Source organism: Boleophthalmus pectinirostris, unplaced genomic scaffold (genome assembly GCF_026225935.1).
Source record: "Boleophthalmus pectinirostris isolate CB_2022bp ecotype Guang Dong unplaced genomic scaffold, ASM2622593v1 HiC_scaffold_7, whole genome shotgun sequence".
In the NCBI taxonomy this organism is placed as follows: domain Eukaryota; kingdom Metazoa; phylum Chordata; class Actinopteri; order Gobiiformes; family Gobiidae; genus Boleophthalmus; species Boleophthalmus pectinirostris.
Window position 1 is genome coordinate 19,322,554 of NW_026571473.1, and position 26,303 is coordinate 19,348,856.

General features: G+C 38.5%; 1 protein-coding gene across 1 annotated transcript in view; it reads right to left on the reverse strand.

Annotated features, from left to right (window-relative positions):
* Window positions 1-26,303, reverse strand: part of sema6bb (sema domain, transmembrane domain (TM), and cytoplasmic domain, (semaphorin) 6Bb) — a 180,139-nt gene that overhangs the window by 62,297 nt on the left and 91,539 nt on the right. The window contains 3 exon segments of the mRNA XM_055164909.1: window positions 297-395; window positions 15,077-15,139; window positions 15,221-15,281. Coding sequence (XP_055020884.1) covers window positions 297-395; window positions 15,077-15,139; window positions 15,221-15,281 — 223 coding nt within the window.

Genomic DNA, 26,303 nt, shown 5'->3' on the forward strand with positions numbered 1-26,303 from the left:
AAAAATGCAAAGAAAAAGTACATATAAATAAACAAAAATTTTGCTTTCATATATTGAATGATAAGATGATATAGTAAAAGAGAAATCATGATCAAATACAAAAACTTTTGTGCAGCTGACAGAATTGAATTTCTCCTTTGCTATGGATCTTACTGGACGACTGAGGGATTTCACGAACACCTAAAGATAAGTCGATGTAGTAATTATCGTGACAGGCCTTAAGTCTAGATAGCACTTAGTGAGACTTTTTTCTCCAGACAAAAGCAGTACTACCAGTGCCACTTCCTTATACTCACAGTGTAGTTGGCACAGAGCGGGTTGAAGGCGTTGGTCCCACACACGAACAGCCCTCCTCTTCGACTGAGCAGCACCTTCATAAAGTTGCGGCACTCGTCCTGTGAAAGGAGAAAAGGCACGTAGTTTAAAAAGTAGGTTTCAACTTTTCAGAAGATGATGATTCAAAGTGCTATGTGAAACGGTGCCTTCAGTTTGCCTGATGTGTGAAATTAACTGTGTCAATCATCTTTACACAGAGTGAGCATCGCCGGCACAAACACACGCACATGCACAGACGCACACACGTACACACATAACAGCAAAGCTGATTGACAGATGATAATCCAGGAGCAGACAGGGGAGTTTCAATAAGATACAAATTTATAGGCCACTAAATTATCCAGCACACGGATAGAAACAACATTAAAGCTGTGTATTATGACTACAAAAGGCTGAGCTTGGTTGTTGTCTTGGCAAAGGTGAACAAAGTAGTATAGAAGTATTTAACAGCAGTATAACTTTGGCACTGCACATACTGATGCTTTTACTTTTGGGAGAACTTCTACTCCAGCTTTTGTTACTGGAATAATTACTGTTTCTTTTTCAGTTTCTAGCACCACCAGGGCTTTTTTGGCTTAGTGGGGACCCTGGGAAAAAAGATTTTTGGGGCCATTTAGTTTGCCAAAACTGTGGCTCTTATTCCTTGGATTATTCAAGATCAGACATGTATACAATAAAAATAATTTGACATCGTTTGAGGTGCTTTCATGTAATTTATATATATATGCCATTTATTTTACTAGACTATCAATTATGTGTCACCATAATACGTCAGAATATATCAGGTTTGTTTAGCTTTTTCAGAGGCCTAGAGGCTGAAAGGGTCCTATGCCTTTGCCCAGCGTGCTGATGCCAGGAAATGCTTCTGGTTACAATTACATCAAATCTATACCACCCCCATATAATACATACTCGTATATATGAAAAAAAGAAAAGCAAACTAAGCCTGTTAAAAAAATATATGTAATTTCCAATGATGACTTGGGTAGAAGTATTGTGTTGGGAAGTAACGAAATACATGTACAGGTATATTTTACCAGAACATTTGCTTTTTCATTTGGTGGTAAATACAGTTCAGTTAATAAAATCTAAATAATACATTGCAATACTTGATCACACATGGCTTTGAACTGCATGGTGTGAGAAAACAAGAAAAAACAAAGCTGTAACATATGAAGGAGCAATTTTTCCTCCCCTAATCAGTGGTAAATAAATTAATTACAAACATATATTATGTTTAATTTTTACACAAAAAATATACAATGCAACTCAACAAAGAAGTATTTTAAGTACTCAAAATACAGTATTGCGATTGAAGCACATAACAAAATACTTGCAGTGTGCTGTAACTAAATACACCTTCAAAGCCAACACTACCAGTTTGTGTCCAGTCCACCTATGTTCAGACCTGATGCCCAGTGCTTGATTAGGTCTGGTGCCCTGGAGCTGTGGTGCTGTGTGGACATCATTCACATAGTGGGAGAGAGAAAGGGTTTGATCTGAGTCACTTAAGGCTGCGGAGTGGCCCATGTCTAACACTGGTGTGATGTGCACATGTGAACTCTGCTCTGCACACGACTCTTTACACTGTGCTAATGATACCAGCGCTTTAATAGGGCCTCTCATTATTGTCACAGTATGAAACCGGCTGCTTATATCAAATATAGTGAAGCATGGAGGATTCTCTGTGCTGGAAAGTTCATCTCTGCTTAACACCAGAAAAATGGGTAAGATTAGAAAAAAATGATGGCCGTTCTCATAAAGGCTATGTTTTATAGGTCCAGGTCTACTAGGTCCAGGTCTGCTTTGAAAATAAGGCAATGGATTTCAATTATTGTAAAGTGATTATTGTTATTCATTATTGTGATTGGATGACAAACTTAATCACCATAATGCAAACAAACTAATTATGTGTTTCTAATTTCATTTCATAATTACTTCTCCAAACTAATTCTTTATGAGTCATCAAAGTTGTGCTGAAAAGTTTTTAACCTTTGCAGCCATATTCACAATTACAAATCTGCTGCTAATGCTTAATACTATCAGAGGTGGAGCATAACAAAGTAAAAGTAGTAAAGTAACTTAATTATACAGTTTAGGTATCTGCATTTTACTTAAGTAGATTTTAAAATGGATACTTTTACTTCACTACATCAGAGAGCAGGTATCTTTGTATTTTCTACCTCTGGACTTCTTAGTTTTGCCTTTTTTTTTCTTCTTTTTTTTACATTTTTGAACTGGACTGAAAAGTAGAAGTGTTTTTTATTATTGTATGAGACCAGCTGAGAAGCCTGGGGGCTTATTTTTACCAAGGTCATAGTTGGAGCAAACAATAAAAGCTGCTAGAAAAAAATATGAATTAAATTCTTTCTGTTGAACAAAATTCAGCACAAATCTGTATCAAAATCTCAACATTTGAAGCTGTATTAGATCTCAAACTCTGCACAAAAGAAATACTTTTACTTTTTACTCTTTAAAAAACATTTTTATACAGGTACTGTAATACTTTTACTTAAGTAGATTTTTTCATGTGATACTATTACTTTAACTTGAGTATTTATTTTGCTCCGGTATCTTACTTTAGTAACAAAATTCAATATTTCTTCCACCACTGAATACTAGTTATATAGTGCTGTGGGGTACAAGTACCTGTACACTGTATGTCTTCTCCTATTCTTTCAGCTGCATAAGAAAAAAAAAGTCCGTCTGACCCTTTCCCCACTGAATTGCATACTGTGGAAGAGACAATGCAATAATACATTTCCATAGGGACAGCTGATGGTGGACCCCTCTCCAGAAAAGTTACATTGTCCACCTTTAACAAATAGCCATTCATCTATGTACAGAAATTAACATTGAGGTCATGAAGATAAGAAGAATAGTACAACACTTCTATATAATGTTAACAAGCTCCTTGGGCTTCTTGTGTGGCCCAGATCTCCCCAGTATAGGATGTGATATAGCATAGAGTGGTGTTGTTTGCTGCCTTGTTTTGGAGTTGATCTTAAAGTGTTTTCTCGAGAGGCCTTCCCTCAGAGGACCGGAGGCAGGACGAGTGAATAGGAAGCACCTCTCCAGGCGTGCTCTCCACAGACACTCCAGTGAGGTGATAAAAGCTCTCCTTGTACCCAGCTGGGACTGAGACTGGAGCAGACCTCAGGGAGAGCCATAGGAAGTGCAAGAAGTAGTGCCAACACAACACAAAGAAGTATGTAACTTTTGCGTATACTGTATACAGTGGGGAGGACTGGTGTGACTCACTTTTTCAGCTATTCTAATTAAAATAAAACTAAGGTGGTCTTTTTCAATTAGAACTGTATGTCTCTGGAGTGGAACAAATATGCATAGATTAACTCATTTGATTTGGGTGGATAGATAAAGCTTAATATAGTTAGAGAGAAATTGGAGTATTGGACGTTTTTCAATCAAAACACATTAGTGGTTATTGTTAGCTATTACTTAAAGATTGTAGGTTAATCCCTCTACTACAGCTATCCACCGATATCTTTTTTTCTGTCTCCAAATATCCAAAAGAAGGCACTACAAACCCTGCTTAAACCAGTGACGCTATGCCCAAGGCAAGACATTTCACCACCCTGCCCGTGTGTAAGGGACTGATAGGTCGAAGGGGACAATGGTGAAAATTGGTTGCCACATTTCAGTCTGTCTACCCTAGGGCAGCTGTGACTACATGTGTAGCTTACCATCGTGAGTGTGGAGAGAATAAATAATGCATGAAATTAAAGCAACATCGAGCATCTGGAAAAGACGCTTTATAATACATTATTAATCACATGAATGTTGTAAACTATGAATGAATCTTCCAAATGGACACATTGTCAAACACAATGTCTGTCAGTTTGTCTACTTGTTATGCCACCATTTCATTCCACCCATAGTTGGTTAATCCTCCAGTCATCCTCACAAATGACATTATAGTGCTTCGATCAGTATTTTACAGTCAAAATCATTCCAAACACTAAGCCTTACCACAGACAGCATCAATATAGGGTCTGTTGCCTTATTGATTTTGCACACTAAAAATCTCTAAAGGTCAGGGTGATGATTTTGACCTGTTCTGTATTGTATTCGGGGTTATGAACTCTAAAAAACACGCAGAGCTGTGGTATTGGCACCTGTGTGAGTGCAGAGAGAGGGGGTTGCACACAGGGGCACAGTGGGAAAAAGCCAATACGCCAAGCGCCTCCACCCAGTCTCTATGGCACAAGCAATCCCCCCAATGCATAGCTGTGTATGTAATATAATGCCTAGTTTTATTACTTATGCTAACACTGCAAGTTCTTAAAGGTGGCCACCTGCTTGTCTCCATGGAAATGTTTTTGCTTTGCCTGGGACTTTCTACAGTATGTCTTTCAACTTATCTATCTTACATTTATTCAGCTGATGTTTTATTGATCAAAAGTACCTTGAATAACATGTATTTATACGGAGAGCTGGGTCACCTTTTCTGCTGGTCTGCTTGTATCCATGGAGATAGAAGACATTCAAGGCGAAAAAACATCCACATAACACACTACTACTATTTACTACCACTACTACTACCATCAAATGTAAGAGAAGCCCCCAGCCCCTTCTGACATCACCCCAAAGACATTGCTGATAGTGTGTAAGTCATTTGCCGGTAGTTTCATATGGAAGAGATCAGAGGAATACTGGGAACATGAACTGGGAATGAGTGTTATTCCAGATGCCCCGTCTCTCCTCACACTTCCCTCTCCGTCGTATTAATTTACAAAGTACAAAACCAGGAGCTGGGGAAGTGTTTGCATGTGCCACTTGACAGACTTTACATGTGGGTGAGTCGAAGGAGAGGTGTAAATTTCTAATGGCACCGTGACATGTGATGAGTGGAGAAGCAGCAGTGGATCTCAGTGCTCCACAGTTACAGCGTGGTGCCTTCAAGTGTTCTTGTATACATTAGTGTTGGTGGCAGCACAGATGCCCGCTCGTGTGTGTGTGGGTGAGGCATTTGCATACGGCCTGTTGACGGGGTGGTGCAGTCTGTCAGCTGCCTGCTTTGGTCAGAGCTGTGATCACAAAGCCAGGCCCGGGCTTTTAATAAGAAGGCAAGTACAAGAGCACAGTGTACAAGTGGAACAAACAGGGGCTGTTTGGGGTAAACATACTGTGGACTTCTGTTACTGGACATGAAACTATTTCTTAGCAAATGAAATCTCATTTATGGTTAAAAATTTTGCTTTTTATTGGTGCATACATACTAACTTTTTGGATAAAATTTTAATTTTGGATTAAAAATTCAAGCCTTACAAGTACTGTTGCCAGGATACTAATTACCAACTCAATTTTGGTACAAAGAGAAAGGGTAGATGCCACAGTGAAAATTAAAAACTCATCTTTAAGACAATAGATTGTAATTTCCAACACAAAATAATTACTTTAATATTATAATTTAGTGTCAATTTTCTATTCCATTACAAAGCCAAACCACTGTGAATCTATTCTAGGTCCAATTTAGCCAAATATATTTAGTTTTTTTTGTTTTGTTTATTTGTTTTGATACCTATTCAAATCAGAATCTAGTTTTAATATGAGTTATCTGTTATGATCTGTAATTTTTACAATACTACATGCAAGCACATTTCTGCAAACAAATAGGTAAGTATCACATTTAAGAGTGAAGAGGTGGTAAATGACATAATCCATCTTTTCACTCCTAATTCTTATTCAGAAAAGGGGCATGAAACGCTCGGTTTCACAGCTTCAGCACTCTATGCTTGAGTAACAGCAGGCAAACAGGCAAACATAAAGGCTCTGCTTGACTTGAATGTAAAAAGGATATTGCTAAGCTCTGTTAAAAAGAGCTTGTAGTAAACACTAGTCACTGAAAAGGTGTGTATATGGCACAAATACGCAATCATAAAAATCAGATCTTTGCAACTTTCAGCCATTTTGGAATCCGCTACCATTGCAGAACACATGCCATTGTTTTGAGTCTGTCAGCAACCCTGCATGTTACAAACAGCACTGTGCAAGCTGAGATAAAGAAAAATTACCCTTTTAGTGCTTTTGTTTTAGGGCAAACTGGGTGTCACAGTAGTGTTGGTGACAGGAAGGGCATCTGGTATGGAGATGTTATTGCTTTAACTAGAATGTTTCACAGTATAGTATTAAACCCTTCTATCTTCATGGAGACCAAATGGAGACCAGACCAATTTACAGGTCAGATCTGTGGAGAGGCAACCCTGCTATTATAGATATTTTAGTTTAGACATTATTGAGCTACAAACCCACCTGCAATTTAAGAAATGTAAGGTCATACTATTATATATTATATACTATTTATGTCATACTGTGGAACATTCCAGGCAGAACAATAACATACCCATTGAAACAAATATACAGACCCTCCTCTAGAAAAGTTACACAATGCACCTTTAAGTCAATATAGTAATTATCATGACAGGCCTATCAGCACTATGCATATTTGTTCTGACTACTGAAATGCATGTGTTTTGTAAATTGTTTTGTAAAGTAAATAGTTTAGACAAGGGGTCATCAAACTAAGGCCTGCGGGCCAACTCAAGCCCACCATGCCCCTTTGACTGGCCTCCCTGCCCTTCTGCCCCCCACCATTTGACCACATTTGCATCTGAATCTTTGTCACCTACAAGCTCGAGATCAAACAGTGACAGTCAAGGCACGCAAAGAGTACTGTAGTGCAGGTAAGAACAGAAAAATGGTGAGTGTTAAAGTACGAAAACTTGGCAGAGAGTGCAGAGTTTTCAAAAAACAGGGGATGACCGATTTGTTTTTTTGTTCAGTGTAAGGAGCGTGCAATTTGTCTGATATGTAAAGAAAGTGTGGCGGTTTTCAAAGAATATAATCTGCATCATCAGGGTCATACAATTCTGTTATATGGCCAACTCAACACTGGTCCCCCATCACAGTCAAGAGTGATAATGTGGCTCCCAGAGAAAAAAAAGTTGATAGCAGTTTATAATAACTTGTCCTTATTAAACATTTATTAAGCATTATTTAATACATTTGTTAATCATTAGTAAACTGTTAACTCTTAATTATTTCTCATCAGTTAATCATTTATAAATATATATGTTAATGCTTAATTTAGGTTTATTTCATTTGTACTTAATATATTTGTTAATCATTAGTAAGCAGTTACCTCTAATTATTTCTCATCAGTTAATCATTTATAGATGTATATGTTAATGCTTTGTCCATGGTGAAGAAGTCATCTTACAGCCATTTGTTAAGCATTATTTGACACATTGGTTAATCATTTGTACACATTATCTCTTAGAGTTAACAGTTTACTAATGATTAACAAATGTATTAAATAATGCTTAATAAATGCTTAATAAGGAGGAGTTATTATAAAGTTCTACCAAAAAGTTTGGTGGCCCCTGGTTAAGAATAAGATAACCAGCCAAATGTGAGTTTATTTAATCCTTGAGGTTGTGTGTTTTAGAACTAAAGACAGCACTATGCATGAGTAATACCAAGTGCATTCATTCAAAGTAATCTAAAAGCTGCCTGTGTTGAAATAACAAATTGTAGCACATATCCAGTCATATCTCAGTGTCTGTCCTCTCTCACACTGTGGCCAGACTCCAAACACACTGCAACTTTTGGACCTATCATCCCTCTCCTCTGTCCTCTCTCTGCCTCACACACAGACAGGGTGCTTCTGAAAAATGATCTGTTGCATTGGAGAGATATAGAGAGTAAATATTTTAAGGGTATACTGTGTAACATTTCTGAATGCTTATGCTATTGTTTAACCTGTAATATTGAACATGGCATGTCTATTTTGGATTTTCAGTTCTAAGTGCCATCACCATCATCATGTTTGTTTCCATGGAGATGTAAGTTTAATGTCAGACAGTGGAACATTCTTGGAAAAGCAACAACATTTCCATGGAGACAAGCAGGTGACGGACTCTGCGCCAAAAAAGTTACACAGTGCCCCTTTAAGCAAAGAAAGACAGTTCACACAGACTGGAAATTAAAGACAGTTTACACTCGATTTTGTAAGGTCTCTTTCTTAAGTATTTGCAGCAGAGATTCCACTTTGGAGATTGCGATCATCTTTGCAGATGTTGGAGCTATTTCCTGGCCCATTTGATTGCTCACATATCTTTCTATTAGACTCTCGATCAGGTGACGCACACACAAACAGTTATAAAGTTATAAAATACAGCTGCAGCAGATAGACAGCATTCGCCTGACAAAATACGCCCCCTGCATCTGCTCCTCATCTGTCCAATCCTCCTCTTGATAAACAACTGCTTCATTTGGACTCCTGCTAATGATGAAGACTGTGAAATACAAAACAGGTTGAGTGTTGTAAAATCATCCTGGATTTAAGACATAAACATACTTTATTGTGTAATAAAATGTAATAAGTCATAATGATGGTGAGGTACCAAATAAGGGAACGCTACCTCAGGGGGGCAAGCTTTAAATGTCCAGACTGTTCAACATAGTTACGACTTGCTTAATAAAGTACTGAATGTAAAGTTTAAGACCAGGTGTATTTTTAGCACATGTGATACCATGACAAAAATATTCCAAAACAGCAAATAGAAAGAAAACATTTCTTAAAGGACAAACTCCAAAAATAAGGCCCAAACCAAGATTTTATTTTATCTTTGCCAAAACTAGACCATGGGACTATAAGACATGATTTAAAGCAGGACAAATACATAACAAAATTCATGTTATTACTACTACTAATATGGCACAACTTCAAAAACGTACCAAAAACATGGTGGCGGACTCTTTCTTGGCTCATAATGTATATTTAATGACATTTCTAACACATTTCATTTTTCTAAGTGACCATATAAGGCGACGCTGCACCGGGGGTCTTCCCGTGTATTAAGCACATTGTTCCTTAAATGTCTCTCTCCAGTTTCCATGACACGGCTGGCTCCTGATGTTAGCGACTGGACAGAGGAGAGGCTGGTGCTTTGCCAAGAACTACCACTGAGCCAGAACTCCCCCACAGAGGATAAACACGCAGATTTGGCCGCACTTTTTAAACTCATTAACAAGAGGTCTGTCACTTCCAGAACAATCCATGACACACACTTTTGACTCAATCTGCAATGACTTTTCATGACCCAGAGAAGCCCATGTTTATTTATGCAGATGTAGGCGTAGGGTAAATGAAGCTGTCTTATAATTAGCGATGATGTGCCGCTGTGTGTTGTAATGTCTTACTCAGCATGTTACAGCCAATCTGCGTCACCCTGTGTCAACCTTTGATTGTAATTCAACACGAACTCACCTCAGGACACAAATACAACTGTACACAAGTCAATTTGAAATATTATTACTCACAGAAAGAAAGTACATTAAATATTTGGTATGTATTACTACACACAAATGAAAAATAATGAGTACTATAGTATATATATATATATATATATATATATATATATATATATATATATATATATATATATATATAAAAGACTAAATATAATATTATTATTTTAGAACTGGGCAAAACAGGGCTTAGGTAACTCTGCCAGTTTCAACTAACATCTAATATGAAACCTAAAACAGTATTGACTCAGTAAAATGCATATTATTTCCAGTAAATTCCAGTAAATCTTTATTTCATATGCTGTCCTAAGAATTTAAAGTTTGTAATTGTTGAGTTCCAGTTGTTGTTTTTGTGGGATGTAGGCGTTAGATCCTTAATTAGCAGTAATTTTGCCGTTTTACTCAGCATGTTCAAACCAATCAGCATCACTCTGTGTCAACATGCTATTGTAATTCTGACTGAACACACCACAGGCCACAAACAAACACGGGGGCAAGGACAGATGATGGAGATAAGGAGGTAGGAAAGGAGACAGGAAAGGAGACAGGAAAGGAGGTAGGAGGCTTTGTAGAGGGGAGAGCAGTGAGGCGTGTGGCAGTCGCAGCAGTAGAGTGGACCTGAGACAAGAGCTCCACACAGAGAGGTCAGCTGAGCCATGCTCCCCAGTGGAGACATACACACATATAGACAATCTTTAACACACAGTTTAACCTCATCAGCCTCTTCTTATGGAAACAACCACCAACCAATTAACCTGCACAACATGTGGGCACTTATCTGCCCCACTCAACCTGGGACTAATCCAGACTCAAAAGAAAGTCTACAGGGAACTGGAAATTCAAAATGGCAAAGTTTAGGAATGTTTTGGTAAAATTATAAACTTTTTATATATATATATATAAAAAAAAAAAAAAACTTTACTGGAACCTATCCTAGTATTATAGAGTTCTCGCAAAACACTCTATTCCACTTGTGATCTCATTAGATAAAACAAGAAGTGCTCCACGGTGTTTTTAAACATCACACACCTTCACTATAGTTTGGATAATTTCAAAACAGGAATTGCCAAGTTACTAAACTAAAGGTAAGGAGCAGTTAACTTGAAAACTACAGCTTCATGACATCATTAAGTGGAACAGAGCATTCTGAGCTTTGGAGATGTAGACAGACTAATGATAGAAGATTACTCAAACATGTGTGAATCAAACAATACACCACCTACTATGTTTTTAGGGAGGTAACAACATTCAAACACAGCCAAAAGCTCACAACTTAATTTAGCAAAATATAGAACCTAAAAAGTTAAAGTTGAGCAAGGTAACGTTTCTGGTGATGTTTTTGCTTTGCCTGGAATGTTCAATAGGGCATTAAACAAAACTATCTTCATGCGAGGACATGCAAAACGGGATACACTGTTGCCAATACGGCATTTTAATGATCTGATGACATTTATAGTCACAACAGCACCTGTTTTCTGTTTTAATGTTTTCATTTTTTATTTTTTTTGGTTTGTCTAAACAGGGTGCTCATGAAAAAGAGTCTGGTACGCTAATTGGGCTTTCAAGATACAAGGAATTAAAATGAATCCTCTTGGAAAAAACACGTGAGGCATCCAGGATAATTTACAGGTCAGATCTATGAAGTGGTGACCCGACCCTCACATTTTATATACTATATTAATGTAATAAATTTTTATCTGCTGCACTGTTGAGACCTGGCAATCGAATTTTCTGGCAATCTCATATAATATATAATGTAGCCATTTATCAACTACATCTGATTTGTATATCGCTTTAAGTGCCTTGAAGTTGGAAAAGCGCTGTATATAAAATGTGACCATTTTAGCATAGAGAGTGTGTTATTTATCAACATGTCCTGATTTTGATTTGCTTTTATCTCTGGCTGCTTTTGTCGCATGAAGACTAGCCTGAAAGAGATAATGTCAAACAAAATGTCTAATATGTACTGGACAAAAAGGACAGCATCCCACACATAGTAGACATGAATAACCAGGAGCGGGTGGGACCAGGGAGCAGGGGAACAGGTGAAAGAATGGGGAATATTGAATGTGCAGACCTAATTAGGGAGAATAGCATGTCCTTTGTGATCAGCCAAGCAGAAACATTTAATTACAAAACCAATTATGAGGTGGAGAATGCATCACATGCGACACTGGCCTCCCCCCGAGCGGAACAGGACAGGTGAGGGGCAGAGGAGGCGAGTGGAGTCAGCCATTAAATGAGTGCATGATAGATAGGAAGGACATGGTGGATATAAGAAGAGCTCCATGTGACTGAAAACAATTACATTACAGCTATGACATGTTGGAGGTGTGATGATAAACAGGCTGTTAATAGAGCTAAACATATGATTATGGTATGATATATATTATGATTATATGATTATATTTTGTTCTCAGATGATCGTATAGCTTTTTGTTAGTGTTCGCTAACTATGGTGTAAATCCTGGGCAATGACCAGTTATTTGCTTGACTCACAAATTGTCATAGAAACTGTGATATTTTCTTGCAATTCTTTTGAACCATTTCTGAGCACTTTTATTTTTTAACAGAAGTCTGATTAATTTCAAATGCCTGTGGTTGCAGCATTTCAGGTAATAGCTCTAATCTTCTGAACCATTAGTCAGATTTTTTCATATTGTTCTAGAGGCATTGGTAAGTTTGTGTTTCTATCAGCTACTTTATCACTGTATTGGAATTATAGATGCAAATTAGAGATGGATAAATCAATCATTTATGCTAATGTCATTCATTTACAGTTTTTGGGTGAATTTTCAGCAAACTGAAACTCAATCAGAGCATTTTTTTGAATCCCAAAGGCTTATGTGCAGCTCTGGGGAGCCTCAGTCCAGGGCCAACCAACACTCCCTCTTTTTCCTTACCTGATCTTCCTCACACCCTACACCTCCTCATCCTCAGTCCTAGCTTTAGTCTCTGTCCCTCTGGTCTCTGCTTTTGTGTGTCTGTCTGCCACAGTCTCCCCAAGATTTAATGTCAGGTGTTCTGTGTTAAATAAGTCATTCTTTCTCTTCTCTCCTTTCAGCCAGAGGGGACAGAGGGAGGTGAAAACCCCAAAATCTCCTCACATGCGTGCACACATGCAGGCACGGGCACACACACGCACGCAAGCAAGCACACACACACGCACACTATTGTAGATGATTTGCGAGCAGGAGACAGTGGGTACAAATGCGCAGAGGAGATAGGAGAGGTAGTGAGGCGTGGGCTGGTGGCTCCGGGGACAGTTCGCCCACCTGCATGTTCCCAGGGCACAGCTTTCACAGGCGTAGAAAACAGTGAGAAATTGGTGAGAGAATGGTGAGATAGTGGTGAGAGAGTAAGAGATTATTGAGAGGGTGGTGAGAGAATGGTGAGAGGGTGAGACAATGAGAGATTAATGATAGAACAGTGAGAGAATAGTGAGGGAATGGGGAAAGAATGGTGAGAGAGTGGTGAAATAGCAAGAGAATGGTGAGTGAGAGAATGGTGAGTGGTGAAAGAGAGGTGACAGAATGGTGAGAGAATGGTGAAGGAATGGTAAGAGTGGTAAGAGAGTAGTGAGAGAATGGCAAGAGAGTGAGAGAATCTTAAGAGAATGGTGAGCGAGTGAGAGAATAGTGAGAGACAGGTTCAAAGTGGGAGGGGAGCACTGATGTGATCAATGTTGAGGCGTGAGAGAAGGGACGGGCTGGATGAGCGCCAATAAGAGCTTGATACATAGGGTGTATTTCTCATAGCAGCCATGAAACACCGCAGTGCAACAGCTAACACGTTTGGTTTATGCTTTAAATAAGTATGTGCAGCAAAGATATTACTATAATACTATTTTTTTATCTAAAATGAAGAGATTACTAAGGCCCCTTCGCACTAATGTGATTCACTGTATTTGTGCACCTTAGTTAGCATGGTGCTCTAAAAGCCTCATGTTAGCTTTTGTTTGGCCAGTTTATAAGTGATGAAAAAATAGCACCAGCATCATTGCCATGGTACTTAACATTCTGAAAATTAATATTATATCTTTTAAATGGAGAAAAGTCTAAAAAAATTTACTTTTAAAGGCCCTGTCCCAATTTGTATTGTGTATTATAATAATGTATTTGAGATCTTGAGGTCAAAATAAGTCTGATGAGTGCTGTCTGCATCTAATAGGAAAGCATTTTATTGTCTGATAATCAGGAAGTGGGCAAGTTGTACTGTCACAGAAAAACTCCGCCTCTGAGAGTTGTGAAAATTGCAGTAACATTCACAAATGTGTAAAAAAAAAAAAAAAACCTCTGAAAGTAATATAAAAATGTAATTCCCCCAAAGCAGACAAAAACCAAAAGCACTTATTTAACATTATGGGTTACATTAAACAACAAGGAGGCGTGTGTTATGCGGCAGGAGTAAGGGGAGGGGATGAGAAAGAGAACAGGAAAGGCATCTCTAACTTCGCACAATGTAGCTGGTGCAGTGGCCTCGTCTTGGGTATGTCTCATATCTGTATATATGGACTTCAGTCCAGCTCTACAGTCCAGTCTGGACTCATTTCCATGTTTGTCGGAATTTATCACAGTTGAGGGTTTATTACATTTGAAACTGACAATTTTGTATTAATGTCACAACTTAATTATTACGATTATTGCGTTAGTGGCTGCTACACATGCTTATAAACTTATCTTGGTGAATAATCAGGATGTTCAGGTCTACATTTTTTGTTATTGTTTGCTTTGACTGTAAAAATCAGGTATCTTTAAAAGAAAGCAATCGACCAGAATCACCTGTTGCTTTGGACAAGCTCTAACACATGTCTAGTCACTATTGTCTGGATCCTTTCCATTTTTTGCTGCTTTTAACTAAACAGTTAAAGTGCTTCCTAACCCCATAAGTGGCATGATAATAGAATCTATTATTTTTTACTGCTGCTATTAGTCCTAATGATACGCCACTGGCTATTGATCCAGATAACTGCCAACTCCAGGCTCACAAATCACTGTCACTGTTGGCATCAGATCAACATTATCATAAGGTAAATCCATAATTACACTCCAAAGTTGCATTAAAGTAAAAGTTAACTATCGTTTAAAGTAATCTCTGGCACAAATGTGTTTGTAATACATACTAGAATTTGTGTTTGGCTTCAAAATAAGGCCAATTTCATTCAAACACTATCAAAACCATGAATCTTTTAAAGCCTTCATTGTAATCCTGTTGACCAGATGGCATTTTCACATAAAAAGACTTATTATAGCATTACAGCGTCAACAAGCTTCTTCTACATCGTGTCAGACCAAATAAATAACAAATGAAACAAATGAAAAGCAAAGGCAATTCAGAAACTGCCGAGCAGCCTCAGTGAGTGCAGTGTTGTATTGTGAAAACACATTTGCAATAACAACTGTTTTACCTCATGTTTTCCCTTCATCCTGCAGATCCGGATATCATTCTTGTTTGACTCCCATGTCCTTTTCTAAAAATATAATTACACAAACATAATTAAAGACGACACAAAACAATCTTAAGAGTATAAAATAGATCCAAATGTGCTCACCTTACTGTAGAACATCTCATCTCCTGCAACAATGTCCAGCTCCACTCTGAAAAGGTCGTCTCTAAAAAAGGAACAGAGAAGAATAATAAGTGAAGGACTTAAATGCTAACCCTGTCAATTTAATCCAAGATGAAAGATTGTGCAATCATTAATAGCTACCATTAAAGAAGACGTGTGGTTATGTCTCCCAATGCATAGTTATATTAAGGCACAGTGGACAATTATTTTACATTTTGGACTACTTAAAGGTCCCATATTTGCTCTATTTTTTTTCAATGTTTTCTTATGTTTCCTATTAACAAACATACCCGGAGTTGTGCTTTGTTTCATTCACACATGTTGGCAAAAGGAGAAATTCAATTTGTCAACTGGACAAAAGTTTATTTGGTCAAATGCATCCAAGCTGCTTCTTCAGTTCTGGTCAGACACTGGTGGACACTGCCTTATATCTGCCTGAAGCTAAGCTGTTAGAAGCCTAGCTATGTAACAGAAACTGTAAACAAGTAGGTGTGTTTCAGAGTAGTCATTGTAGTTACTCCTCCTTTCAGTCAGATATAAGGCAGTGTCCATCGGTGTCTGACCAGAACTGAAGAAGCAGCTTGGATGAGTTGTGGAAAGTATTTGACCAAACTGCACAAACTTTTGTGCAGTTGACAAATTGAATTTCTCCTTTTGCCGTGGATTCTACCTGGACGACTGAGGGATTTTACACACATTCACACATGTTTAACACACAAATCCTGCATATTTAGGCTGAGTTCTTGCCTCAAACAGAAAACAGTTTTTTCCACCTTGTGATGTCATGTGGTAATACAGAAAGTGCTCCACTGTGTTTCTAAACTCCATATATGTTCATTAGAAATATTTGATAAATTTCTGCCCTGGAACTGCCAATCTCCTGAACAAAAGGTAAAATGTGCCTGTTAACTTGAAAACGACATCACATCACAAGGTAGAACATAGCATTTTGCACTTTGGAGATGTACATAGGCCAAATAAAAGTCCAAATAAAAGTCCAAAGTATCTGTTGTTTTAAAAAAAAATATATAAAAATACAGGTATGCATATATGAAGAACGTTTAATTAATAACATGCAATACCAGAAAATGTTTCTCTAGTTTCTCTTTCGTTTTACATTATACAATAACAAAAACAACATTTATACAGTATTTGCATGTATGTGTTGTCATAAGCAATAATGGAAGTGATTATTGGTAAAATTCAGCAGTACAACTCAATAATTTCCAGTTTTTATAAAAGTTATATTTAGGCAGGTGGTTGCAATACTTTATCATAGACACATGTATTGACCTGTTCATAACCTTCCCAAACACATATGGAATCTAATTATTTTCCATAATGTGATTGGCTCCTGTGAGATTAGATATTTTTACTATATCTGCTATTCCTGCTAATACTTATAGATTCTGGCTCCATAATGCCTTCTCAAATATCTCGTCTGCCTCTTGCCTCTCTGCTCATTAAACTTGACTTGCCGCATTGAATTTGCTGTTGGGCCTGAATTTCACTTATCTGTCCTGTTTCAAAAGCTCCCAAATTGAATTAATGTGTGATTAAATCGGCTTGTTTTACCCATGCTCTGACTCCCACAAGCTGCTCCATAATCCTAGCTGTATGCACGCATTCATAATTTCCCAAATAGTCTGTGTAACTGTGGGTGACGTGTTGCAGTAACCTTGGATACTCCTGTTAAAATGCTGTTAAAATGCTTAGCGAATGAGCCGCGGACAGAGTACTGATCAGGGTCTGTGAATCTTCAGGGATGGATCAAAACTTGGGCTTTATCTCAAAAGGTTGCTGGCGCTAATCTGTAAATCTGCCATGGCCCTGTTATTGCTGCGGTATCGATCGGAATCTCAAAGTCAGCTCGAACTCTCTCCTCTCCTCTGCGTGTTCTTCTTGGTTTTAACTTCGTTTGTTAGTTCACTGGAGGGATAGTTGTCATCCTCTGTACAAGTTTCGTCTTAAATAAGCATTATAGTTGTGTGTGTGGAGGAAGATACATAGAACAGATAATAATAATAGAATGTTTATGTTACATGTGTGGCCAAAATCTGATCATTATCGGATTTCTCAGGTCCTATATTACGCAAAACTGACTTTGAGCCAGGTTAGAATGTTGTTACTTCATCAAAATATACCTAGAGTTGTGTTTTGTTTCATTCACACATGTTTGATTATTAGTCTGTCTACATCTCCAAAACTCAAAATGCTCTGTTCCACCTTGTGATGTTATGAAGCAGTAGTTTTACCTGTTATTAGTAGAGATAGACAATTCCAGGGCCGAAATTATCCAAATGATTCTAGTGAAGGCTTACAGACTTTGGAAACACAATTGAGCCCCTCCTCTATTACCACATGACATCATAAGGTAGAACAGAGTGTTCAGTTTGAGAAAAAAAAGTCAGCCTAAATATGCATTGGTTGGTCTGTTAAACGTGTAAATGAAAGAGCAAATCCAGGTATGTTTGTGATGAGGAGAGAAAATCATAACATAGATCAGAAAATAGCTGATTTCTCACCAACATTGTTTTTAATGTGATTTTAGTCAGATCAAAGACAGCTAAGAGACAAACTAATTCACCAAAGACAAAGACTGCATACAAAATGAAAAAGCCTGAAAGAGATGTTTTAAAATAATTGTACAAATACCAGTGTTACTCTAAAAATCAGCACACAAGTGTTTTAGATTATCAAATTTCTTGCATTTAGAGTGGTTTTCTTTGTGTCCGTGGAGCCCACCACTGCACCTTCCATAGACCACATTTAATAGATACTGGCCACTGCAGCCCACAATGTAGAGACCGCCAATACAGGGTTTTTTCATGGTCGATGCTGATACTGATTGTTTAGAATCCAGAGAAACCGATCGCCAATAAGCTCTGACGATATTTTTTGGCTGTTTCGTATTGCCGATTTTGATGATTTATATTTAATACAAATTCACCTACAGTCCTTTTTTAATTTCAAATATATAAGAAAACTGTGTAGTCTCACTTAATGCAGTTATAGTGTCCATATTTAAGTTAAAATAAAGCTTCGTGTGTATTTTTTTGGGAGTAGATCGACCAAAACAAAATATCTTCCTGGCTGGAGATGTAAGGCAGATAGCTACTAAAAAGTACAAAATGAGGTCTATACCTACCACAAAGTAATAAAAGAGTTTTGCCCTAGTCGGATCCACCTTTATCTGTTTATCACGGTAGGTCGAGCAGCAGGTAGAACCATCTTCCTTGTCCATATTTCATTATTCATATTTGTGTCCTATTTTCACAGCTCATACTACAAGATCCAAATCAAGCCCACTCGTCCAGCACGGCCATCTTTCAAAGGTCAAGTGATCGCCAAACACTCAAATGGACCAGCCAAAGAATACCTCATCAGGACTGCTCATTGTATTAGTTTGATTTCATTAGAATAACAGCCACAGAATGACTAGCATCTTAAAGATGCCTCTACCACACAAGAGGAGGGGGGATTATTTACAGCACAGCCTGTTTCTCCCTGATTCCCCGCTGCCTGCTGGATGTTTAAATGATGCATGACCCGGAGCTTGTATGTTTTATGTTGTTTGCCTGCGTGTGTTGCCAAAAGGTTCTATCTATGCAAAGTGTAAGGCAAAGGTTAAAGATGTAAACTCATGTTATGCACTGCTCTGGTAAACAGGTCTAGTTTGAATGTCACGCTTCAGCCACAAGGGTCACATGCATTGGTGGAGAGTAGCTTCATAATATTTGTCAGTGCAAGAGAGGAGGCATTTGGGTTTGTAAAATACATTAATCTCGTCAAGAATGATAAGCACTTTTACTTGAGTACTGATTTTGATTAGCATTTCTGGTTTTTGATACAACAGTCATGGCACAATACTCGGTATCAATTTAGACACCATGTAATAATAAATGAACACACAAAAAACATACACTGAATTGTGTTTAGTTTCATTCACACATGTTTGATTAATCCTTTTCTATTAGTCTGTTTACATCTCCAAAGCTCAAAACATTCTGTTCCACTTTGTAATGTCATGTAATGGTAGTTTTCAAGTTAAAGGGACAGTCCTGAATTTTGGACATAGGGCCTCATTTCCTAGTGAGCCAGAGTTGGAGACGTGTGAAGACACTTTTTTAAATATTCCATCCAGGCCTTGTATTTGCAGAGGTTGCTAGTGCTAGGCTAGCGCATGTCAGTGGCCATAGTTAGCCTGTCACTAAAAACAGTCTTACCCACTCCACAAAACAACTGAAGGAAATCTATTATTACGCCAGACTATCGATCTGTGTTGATAGAATTATTTTAGAAGTAAAACCAACCTTGCATTTGAAGGATTTATGTCTGAGCAGCAGCAGCGAGTTGTACTTCCTGATAGAAAGCTTGGCAGCGGACTGATATATGAGAAAATAGTCCCTCAGCATGCGACGATTCCTGCGATGCAAGGTTAGTTTTATTTCAAACAGTATTCTATCAACACAGACGTTTACACTGATAGTCTGGCATAATAATAAATTTGCTTCGGGTGTTTTGTGGAGTGGGTAAAACTGTTTATAGTGGCAGGATAACTATGGCCATTGACATGCGCTAGCGTAGCACCAGCAACCTCTGCAAATACAAGGACTGGATGGAATATTTTAAAAAAGTGTATTTTAGCTAGTGTCTCCACACGTCTCCAACACTCTGGCTAACTAGGAAATGAGGCCCTTTGTCCAAAATTCCGGACTGTCCCTTTAACAGCTCTTTTTACCTTTCAGTAGACATTGGCAATTCCAGGGCTGAAATAATCCAAATTCTAGTGAAAGTGTATGGAGTTTAAAAACACAGTAGAGCACCTTTAAAAACTGATATCTGGAATTAGCACATGGTCTTGATTTGGCTCAAGAAAATAATATTCAGAAAAATTCAAATTTTGCTGTACTGCTGTACTGTTTTCCATGATATTTGAAATGTTTATCTACTTTTAATTTTGTGCTGTTTAGTATCTGGTTATAATTTTTAATATGAGCAAGTAAATACCAGAAGAAAGATTACTTGTTGTGGTCAGAGAAACACAGATACACACACACACAAACGCATACACTTTTCACTCAAAAACATAAAGGATGTTTAAGTTTTATGTTGTGTTTACATTTTTTGACCTGAAGCTAATATAAAGTCAACAAAGACCTGAGAATCCATCACCCTTTCCTTAATCTCCCTCTTGACCAATCTGTGAACTCTCCTCCTCCATCCAGCCAAGTCTGTGGGCCACGACCCTTTAAGCCGCAAACTTTCCTTACTTCAGGGCTACGGTTTCCTATTCTTACGAGCCTGGGCTGTGGTTTAGAGCAGAGAGAAAATGCTGCTCTGGGATGAAGCTAAAATGGCAGGATTTCAGCTGACCACCGACTACAGCGACATTTGTGCTGACGAAGGAGTCTGCTCCGGCACATCACTGAGAGGGATGTCTCTAAATAGGAGTTAGGCTGACCCACTTTTAATATGGGTTCTGGTAACAGTTTGGCTCATGTGTAATAGGAAACTGTCAACATTATTCACAACAGGGCACCTTGTATGCAGCCCGGTGTTTCTCTGATTGGCTGCGTTTTATACAAATCACGTGATCCCTATACACCCAAATGAAGAAATGAAGACACCTGCCTAAGCCTTAAAGAAGACATTTTATACCTTCTGGCATTGTAAAACACAATAGTGATAACTAAAACAGTGTTTGAATAGAAATATGTCCATTATCTTTTGGTTCAAACCTATAGAACTGAGAGGGTCTGTCTTAGCACTGGCATTTCACTGTAAAAAGCAGCAGAATTTTCACTTTTTTACTGAAAAATTTTGTCATTTTTAGCCCTACACGCCTGAATAATTACACATATAAGTACACAATACAGCAGTAGTGAGAATTGAGGCTATCTCCACTGACAAATTCTACAAGTGCTTCAAAACATGTATGATTAATCAAAATACAAAGTTGGGTAAGATAATGAACAGGGAACACAATTATAAAATGGCTAAAAGCTCAAAGTTGATTTACATACATGGCACCTTTAAAATGTTAATTTAAAATATCAAGGCAATAATCAAGGAGACAACTGACAAAAATAGCCTGCTAACTCTGGCATACGCTATTTATGGAAGTGACAATTGTGCAGACAGTTCTCCTTGATTTCAGATAACTCTACTCCCCTTTTTGATTCTGTAGTGAATCATAACATTAGACAAAAGCTAGCTACAATACATATTCACAAGTGTGCATCTCCTGAGATTCAGTATCAAAGCTTCAAACCTCTGAGCAGCGTACGTTACCCCTCACTAACTTCCTATAGCTTATCTGCACATTCTTTCCATACATCCATCTCTTTGTTCAGCGTGATCAGTCCGACACTCTTCTCTTTGATGTCAATGTGCTGAACAAACCTAATGTGTGTGTGGGAGGCATCACCTGTGAGTCCCCGTCTATCCACACACTTGTAATGGACTGAACACTGGACTGAACTCTTTATCAGTCGCTACGGCAACTCCACCATTTCTGTCCAGTCGGCGCAGGATGATACTTGCGCTACATGACCCCCACATGACCCCCACTAACCTCTGAGGTCACTGTCTGAGCGCTCATAGCCTCAACTTTGAACTGGCAGCGTGTCAGCACTTTCCGTTTTGAGTGGGAGTTAACATGAATGAAACCCTTGTACACAATAGCAGGAACTGGCTCATACTTGGCTCACTGGTCATATTGTGGTCAGGACAAACTGATTTCACAACACTGTTTCACCAAACAACCCCTGTTCATTATCAGTTATCTTATTCTGGGTATTTCTGTGCCAGGAAATGATAAGAGGCTTTGAATGTAAACAAATATAATTAGAGGGCCCATATTAGGCTATTTTCTGATCTATGTTTTAATGGTGTTGCCTCATCACAAACTTACCTGCAGTTGGGTTTTGTTTGACGCACACACGTTTAACACACAAAACATGCACACAGTATTCTGGCTTACAGAGTAAACAGAAATCTCTTGTATCTCTTGTAAACAGTACTCATCTTGTAATGTCACGTGTTTTTAAACTCCATACACCTCACTAGAATCATATGGATAATTTCAGCCCTGGAATTGCCGATCTCTACTGAACAAACGGTAAAACGCATCTGTTAACATGAAAACTATAGCTAAATGACATCACAAGGTGGAACAGAGCATTTTGAGCTTTGGAGATGTAAACAAATTAATAAAGGATTGCTCAAACATGTGTGACCTAAACAAAACACAACTCCAGGCAGTGGTGTAGTGGGGATTTTTTAAGTAGATTCGTGACTGAACCAGGAGGACTAAACCAGAACTGAACCAGGACTAAACTAGGTCTAAACCTGGACTAAACCAGGACTAAACCAGGTCTAAACCTGGACTAAACCAGAAATGAATCCAGACTAAATCAGGCCTAAACCGGGTCTAAACCAGGATTAAACCAGGACTACACCAGGACTGCACAAGGTCTAAATCAGGACTAAACCAGACCTGAACCAGGACTAAACCAAGTCTAAACCAGGACTAAACCAGAACTGAACCAGGACTGAATCAGGACTAAACCAGGTCTAATCTTGGACTTGAGAGAGAGGGTGAGAACTCAAAGCCTGTGGAGCAGTTTGTCCACAAAGCCCAATTGGGCTATGGCTGTGCTGAGCACCGTGGGACGCGAAGCTCTGTGCTGGTCCTTTCCTCTGTGGTCACCCGACGGTCTACGTGGGCGCACCTCCAGGCCTGTCCCGACACTCAGTCCTGGCTTAGACCTGGTTTAGACCTGGTTTAGACCTGTTTTAGTCCTGGATCAGTCCTGGGATAAGTCCTGGGTCCCACATGTTGCAGGTCACTATAGGACAGTACATAAGCCTATGCAGGTTGTTTTCACCATTGCCAATAACGCCAGTTTGACATTTAAGTTGTGGGCTATTTTATATTTGTTATTTTTTTATATTTCATGAAGTGGGTGGATGGTGTACCCCCGCATACCACACTCACTACACCCCTGACTCGGTATGTTTTGTTGGGGAGGTAAAAACATTCTAACATGTCTTAAAGCTCACAAAAGTCAGTTGTTCATAATATAGGACCTTTAATTTTACAACTTAAACAAAACTGAGCTGTAAGCATATATCATATTCAAATGATGGTGTTGCCTACAGAGGGAACCAATCTCTGTGGCTTGTCAACTTTGAATTACTGTGCAGCAGCCATATGGTGATTGCCCAGGAACCAAGACTGAAAATTATATGTTTTGCTTTCTATTCGTGCTCCTTTGAGTGTAGTACAATTATCAAAATAGCAATAAATAGCCATGCACTTTTCAGTATGTTTTTCTCCTGATTAAATGCAGTTTAGCAGTAAATCAAATTGTCTGTTTTTGTTGGTCAACACTTTTTAGTATACACATTTTGATATAGTGCTTTAGGCTATACCATGCTTTAGAAGCCATAGGATCCACATCTGGCCTCCTTCATAGTAGTGCAATGAAGCTGAGCGTGACAAAGCACTCAGTACACCTGGCCCCAGTCAAAGAGCCTGTTTACTTTCATTTAGCGAGGACAGGAAAAAGACGGGAAGAGGTGGCTTCACACAGCAGGCGCTCCGAGCTGAGATTTAGCCGAGTTTGCAGTCCGCTATGCTAATGCTGTCTGGATTTGGGGATGAATGAGGAAGTCTTATCAGCCCGCGCACTCAGTGGGAGCTTTTGGTAGTCATACCTGTCACCATGCACGCATTTATTTAAACATTTCGCATTTTAAAGGCTCCTGTTGCTAGCATATATTCACCACAATCACATTCTGCAGACTGGGAAGCGTAACTAATATTAACGACTTATGTTAAACTCTATTTTCAACTCGAGAAATATAGCCAGAGACATTATGCTAAATACTATGTTTTACTGGCACTATTTGGCTGCTACTTTGGGTTTCACTTACCTCTGCTTTTTATTGCAGTTACTGCCTTTTAAACAAAGCGAGGGCTCCAACACTGTAACCTGATATGTTTAGACAGGAACATTTTAAAGTTTCTGATGAGAATGTTGAGGGCGTCATTTGTTCCAATTCAGGTTACTGTGGTAATATACTGATAGCACCAGGACTTCTTTGGATGAAACCACAGATTGTAAAGAAGTAGTGAACCTTACCTTTAGCGTTTGGCTCCAGTCAAATGAAGCTCATAATGTTAGCAGTTCTAGGAGTGAATTTGGAACCAAGCTCAATATTAGGAATAGGAATTTATTTGCATTCAAAAACACCAGGATCATGTAAGGGTTAATATGAACAAAGACCAAAATGATGATGCTCACTGCAGCAGTTACATAAAGAGGGATGACAATTTTTCAATGTAAAGTCAATTGTTAACACTATGACATTATAAATGCAGTCTATGGTTGAAATTACTTTTCAGTGCTTTTACATTTCATGGATACTTTATTTTCTACTCAATAATAATATGCTTTTAGCCTTGACTCTTGATTTGGAGTGGTGCATTCACGTCTGCTTTAAAGTCACCCCTACAGTGAACAGTAGCCCTTTTCTTAGCCCTTCTATTATCAGCCTAAATACACAGGAGCTTTACAGTCTAACTCAGTGCAGACTGAGTGGCTGGAAGCTTGTAACACATTTTGATATATTTACCACTGACTGTCTGTAGTCGAGCTAGACCAGCTGGGGGCCGGGTGGGATGGGGTCATTTCCTGGACCACATTGGCGTCTCTTATTGAAAACCACTTCAACAGCAGCAAATAAGCACTCCCATATGTGACTGTGTCTGATTTTTGTAACCGTGTTTCAAGCTAAATTAATTTTTGGTTGGACACGGGCTGTAAATCCTGGCGAGCGTGTCTTTTGTTAGCACAGTCTAGATGGCTGGCTCCCGGTTGGCTGTGGGGGAGAAGCATTAGAGTCTGGAGATTGTAAAGCTGCTGCAGATGAGAAGGGGCTGTCCTGCCTAAAGCTGACCACTACCAGTAAGGCTAACGGTCTAAACTGTCCAACTGCTCGGCACAACACTTAAACACATATGGAAGGATGAATGAAAAAAATAGAGGGGATTATAATACGAAGGGTGATACTGACAAAACTCTCTAGACTCAAATATCGATATCGTAAAGAAATGTACAGACAGTAAAATTTGCCACAAAAATGCAATGTTATCACTTACTTCCTTTAAAGGGACAGTCCTGAATTTTGGACATAAGACCTCATTTCCTAGTTAGCCAGAGTGTTGGAGACGTGTGGAGACACATTTTAGAATATTCTATTGAGTCCTTGTATTTACAGAGGTCACTGGTGCTAGGCTAGCAGATGTCAATGGCCATAGTTAGCCTGTCACTAAAAACAGTCTTACCCACTCCACAAAACACTCGAAGCAAATCTATTATTATGCCAGACTGTGGATGTAAATGTCTGTGTTGATAGAATAATGTTTAAAATAAAACTAACCTTGCATCGCATGAATCGTTGCGTGTTGAGGGACTATTTTTTCATGTATCAGTCCGCCTCTGCCAAGCTTTCTATCAGGAAGTACAACTCGCTGCTGCTGCTCAGACATAAATCCTTCAAATGCAAGGTTGGTTTTACTTCTAAAATGATTCTATCAACACAGATCGGGTGATGCTTCGGGTGTTTTGTGGAGTTGGTAAGACTGTTTTTAGTGGCAGGCTAACTATGCTCATTGACATGCGCTAGCCTAGCACCAGCGACCTCTGCAAATACAGGGACTGGATGGAATATTTAAAAAAGTGTCTCCACCACTCCATCTCCAACACTCCTATGTCCAAAATTCCCTTCCCTAAAAGTGCCTTTAACATTTTAACATTGTTATTATTTTATTAATCTGTTGTTTAGCAGCCTTTTGGAAATAGTTTGACATTGATAGTGTATTTTTGTGTGATTAAAAGCACAATTCCAGCATTATTTTGTATTTTTTCTCCCCCCTCTCGTTCACAAGCATGAATCTGATTAAATGAATGCAATCATGTGCAGGTTGCAAACTCTATAACAGGGTGTGCATCCAGACATTCCACAGAGCAAGAATTTGTTTTGCTTTTTTTTC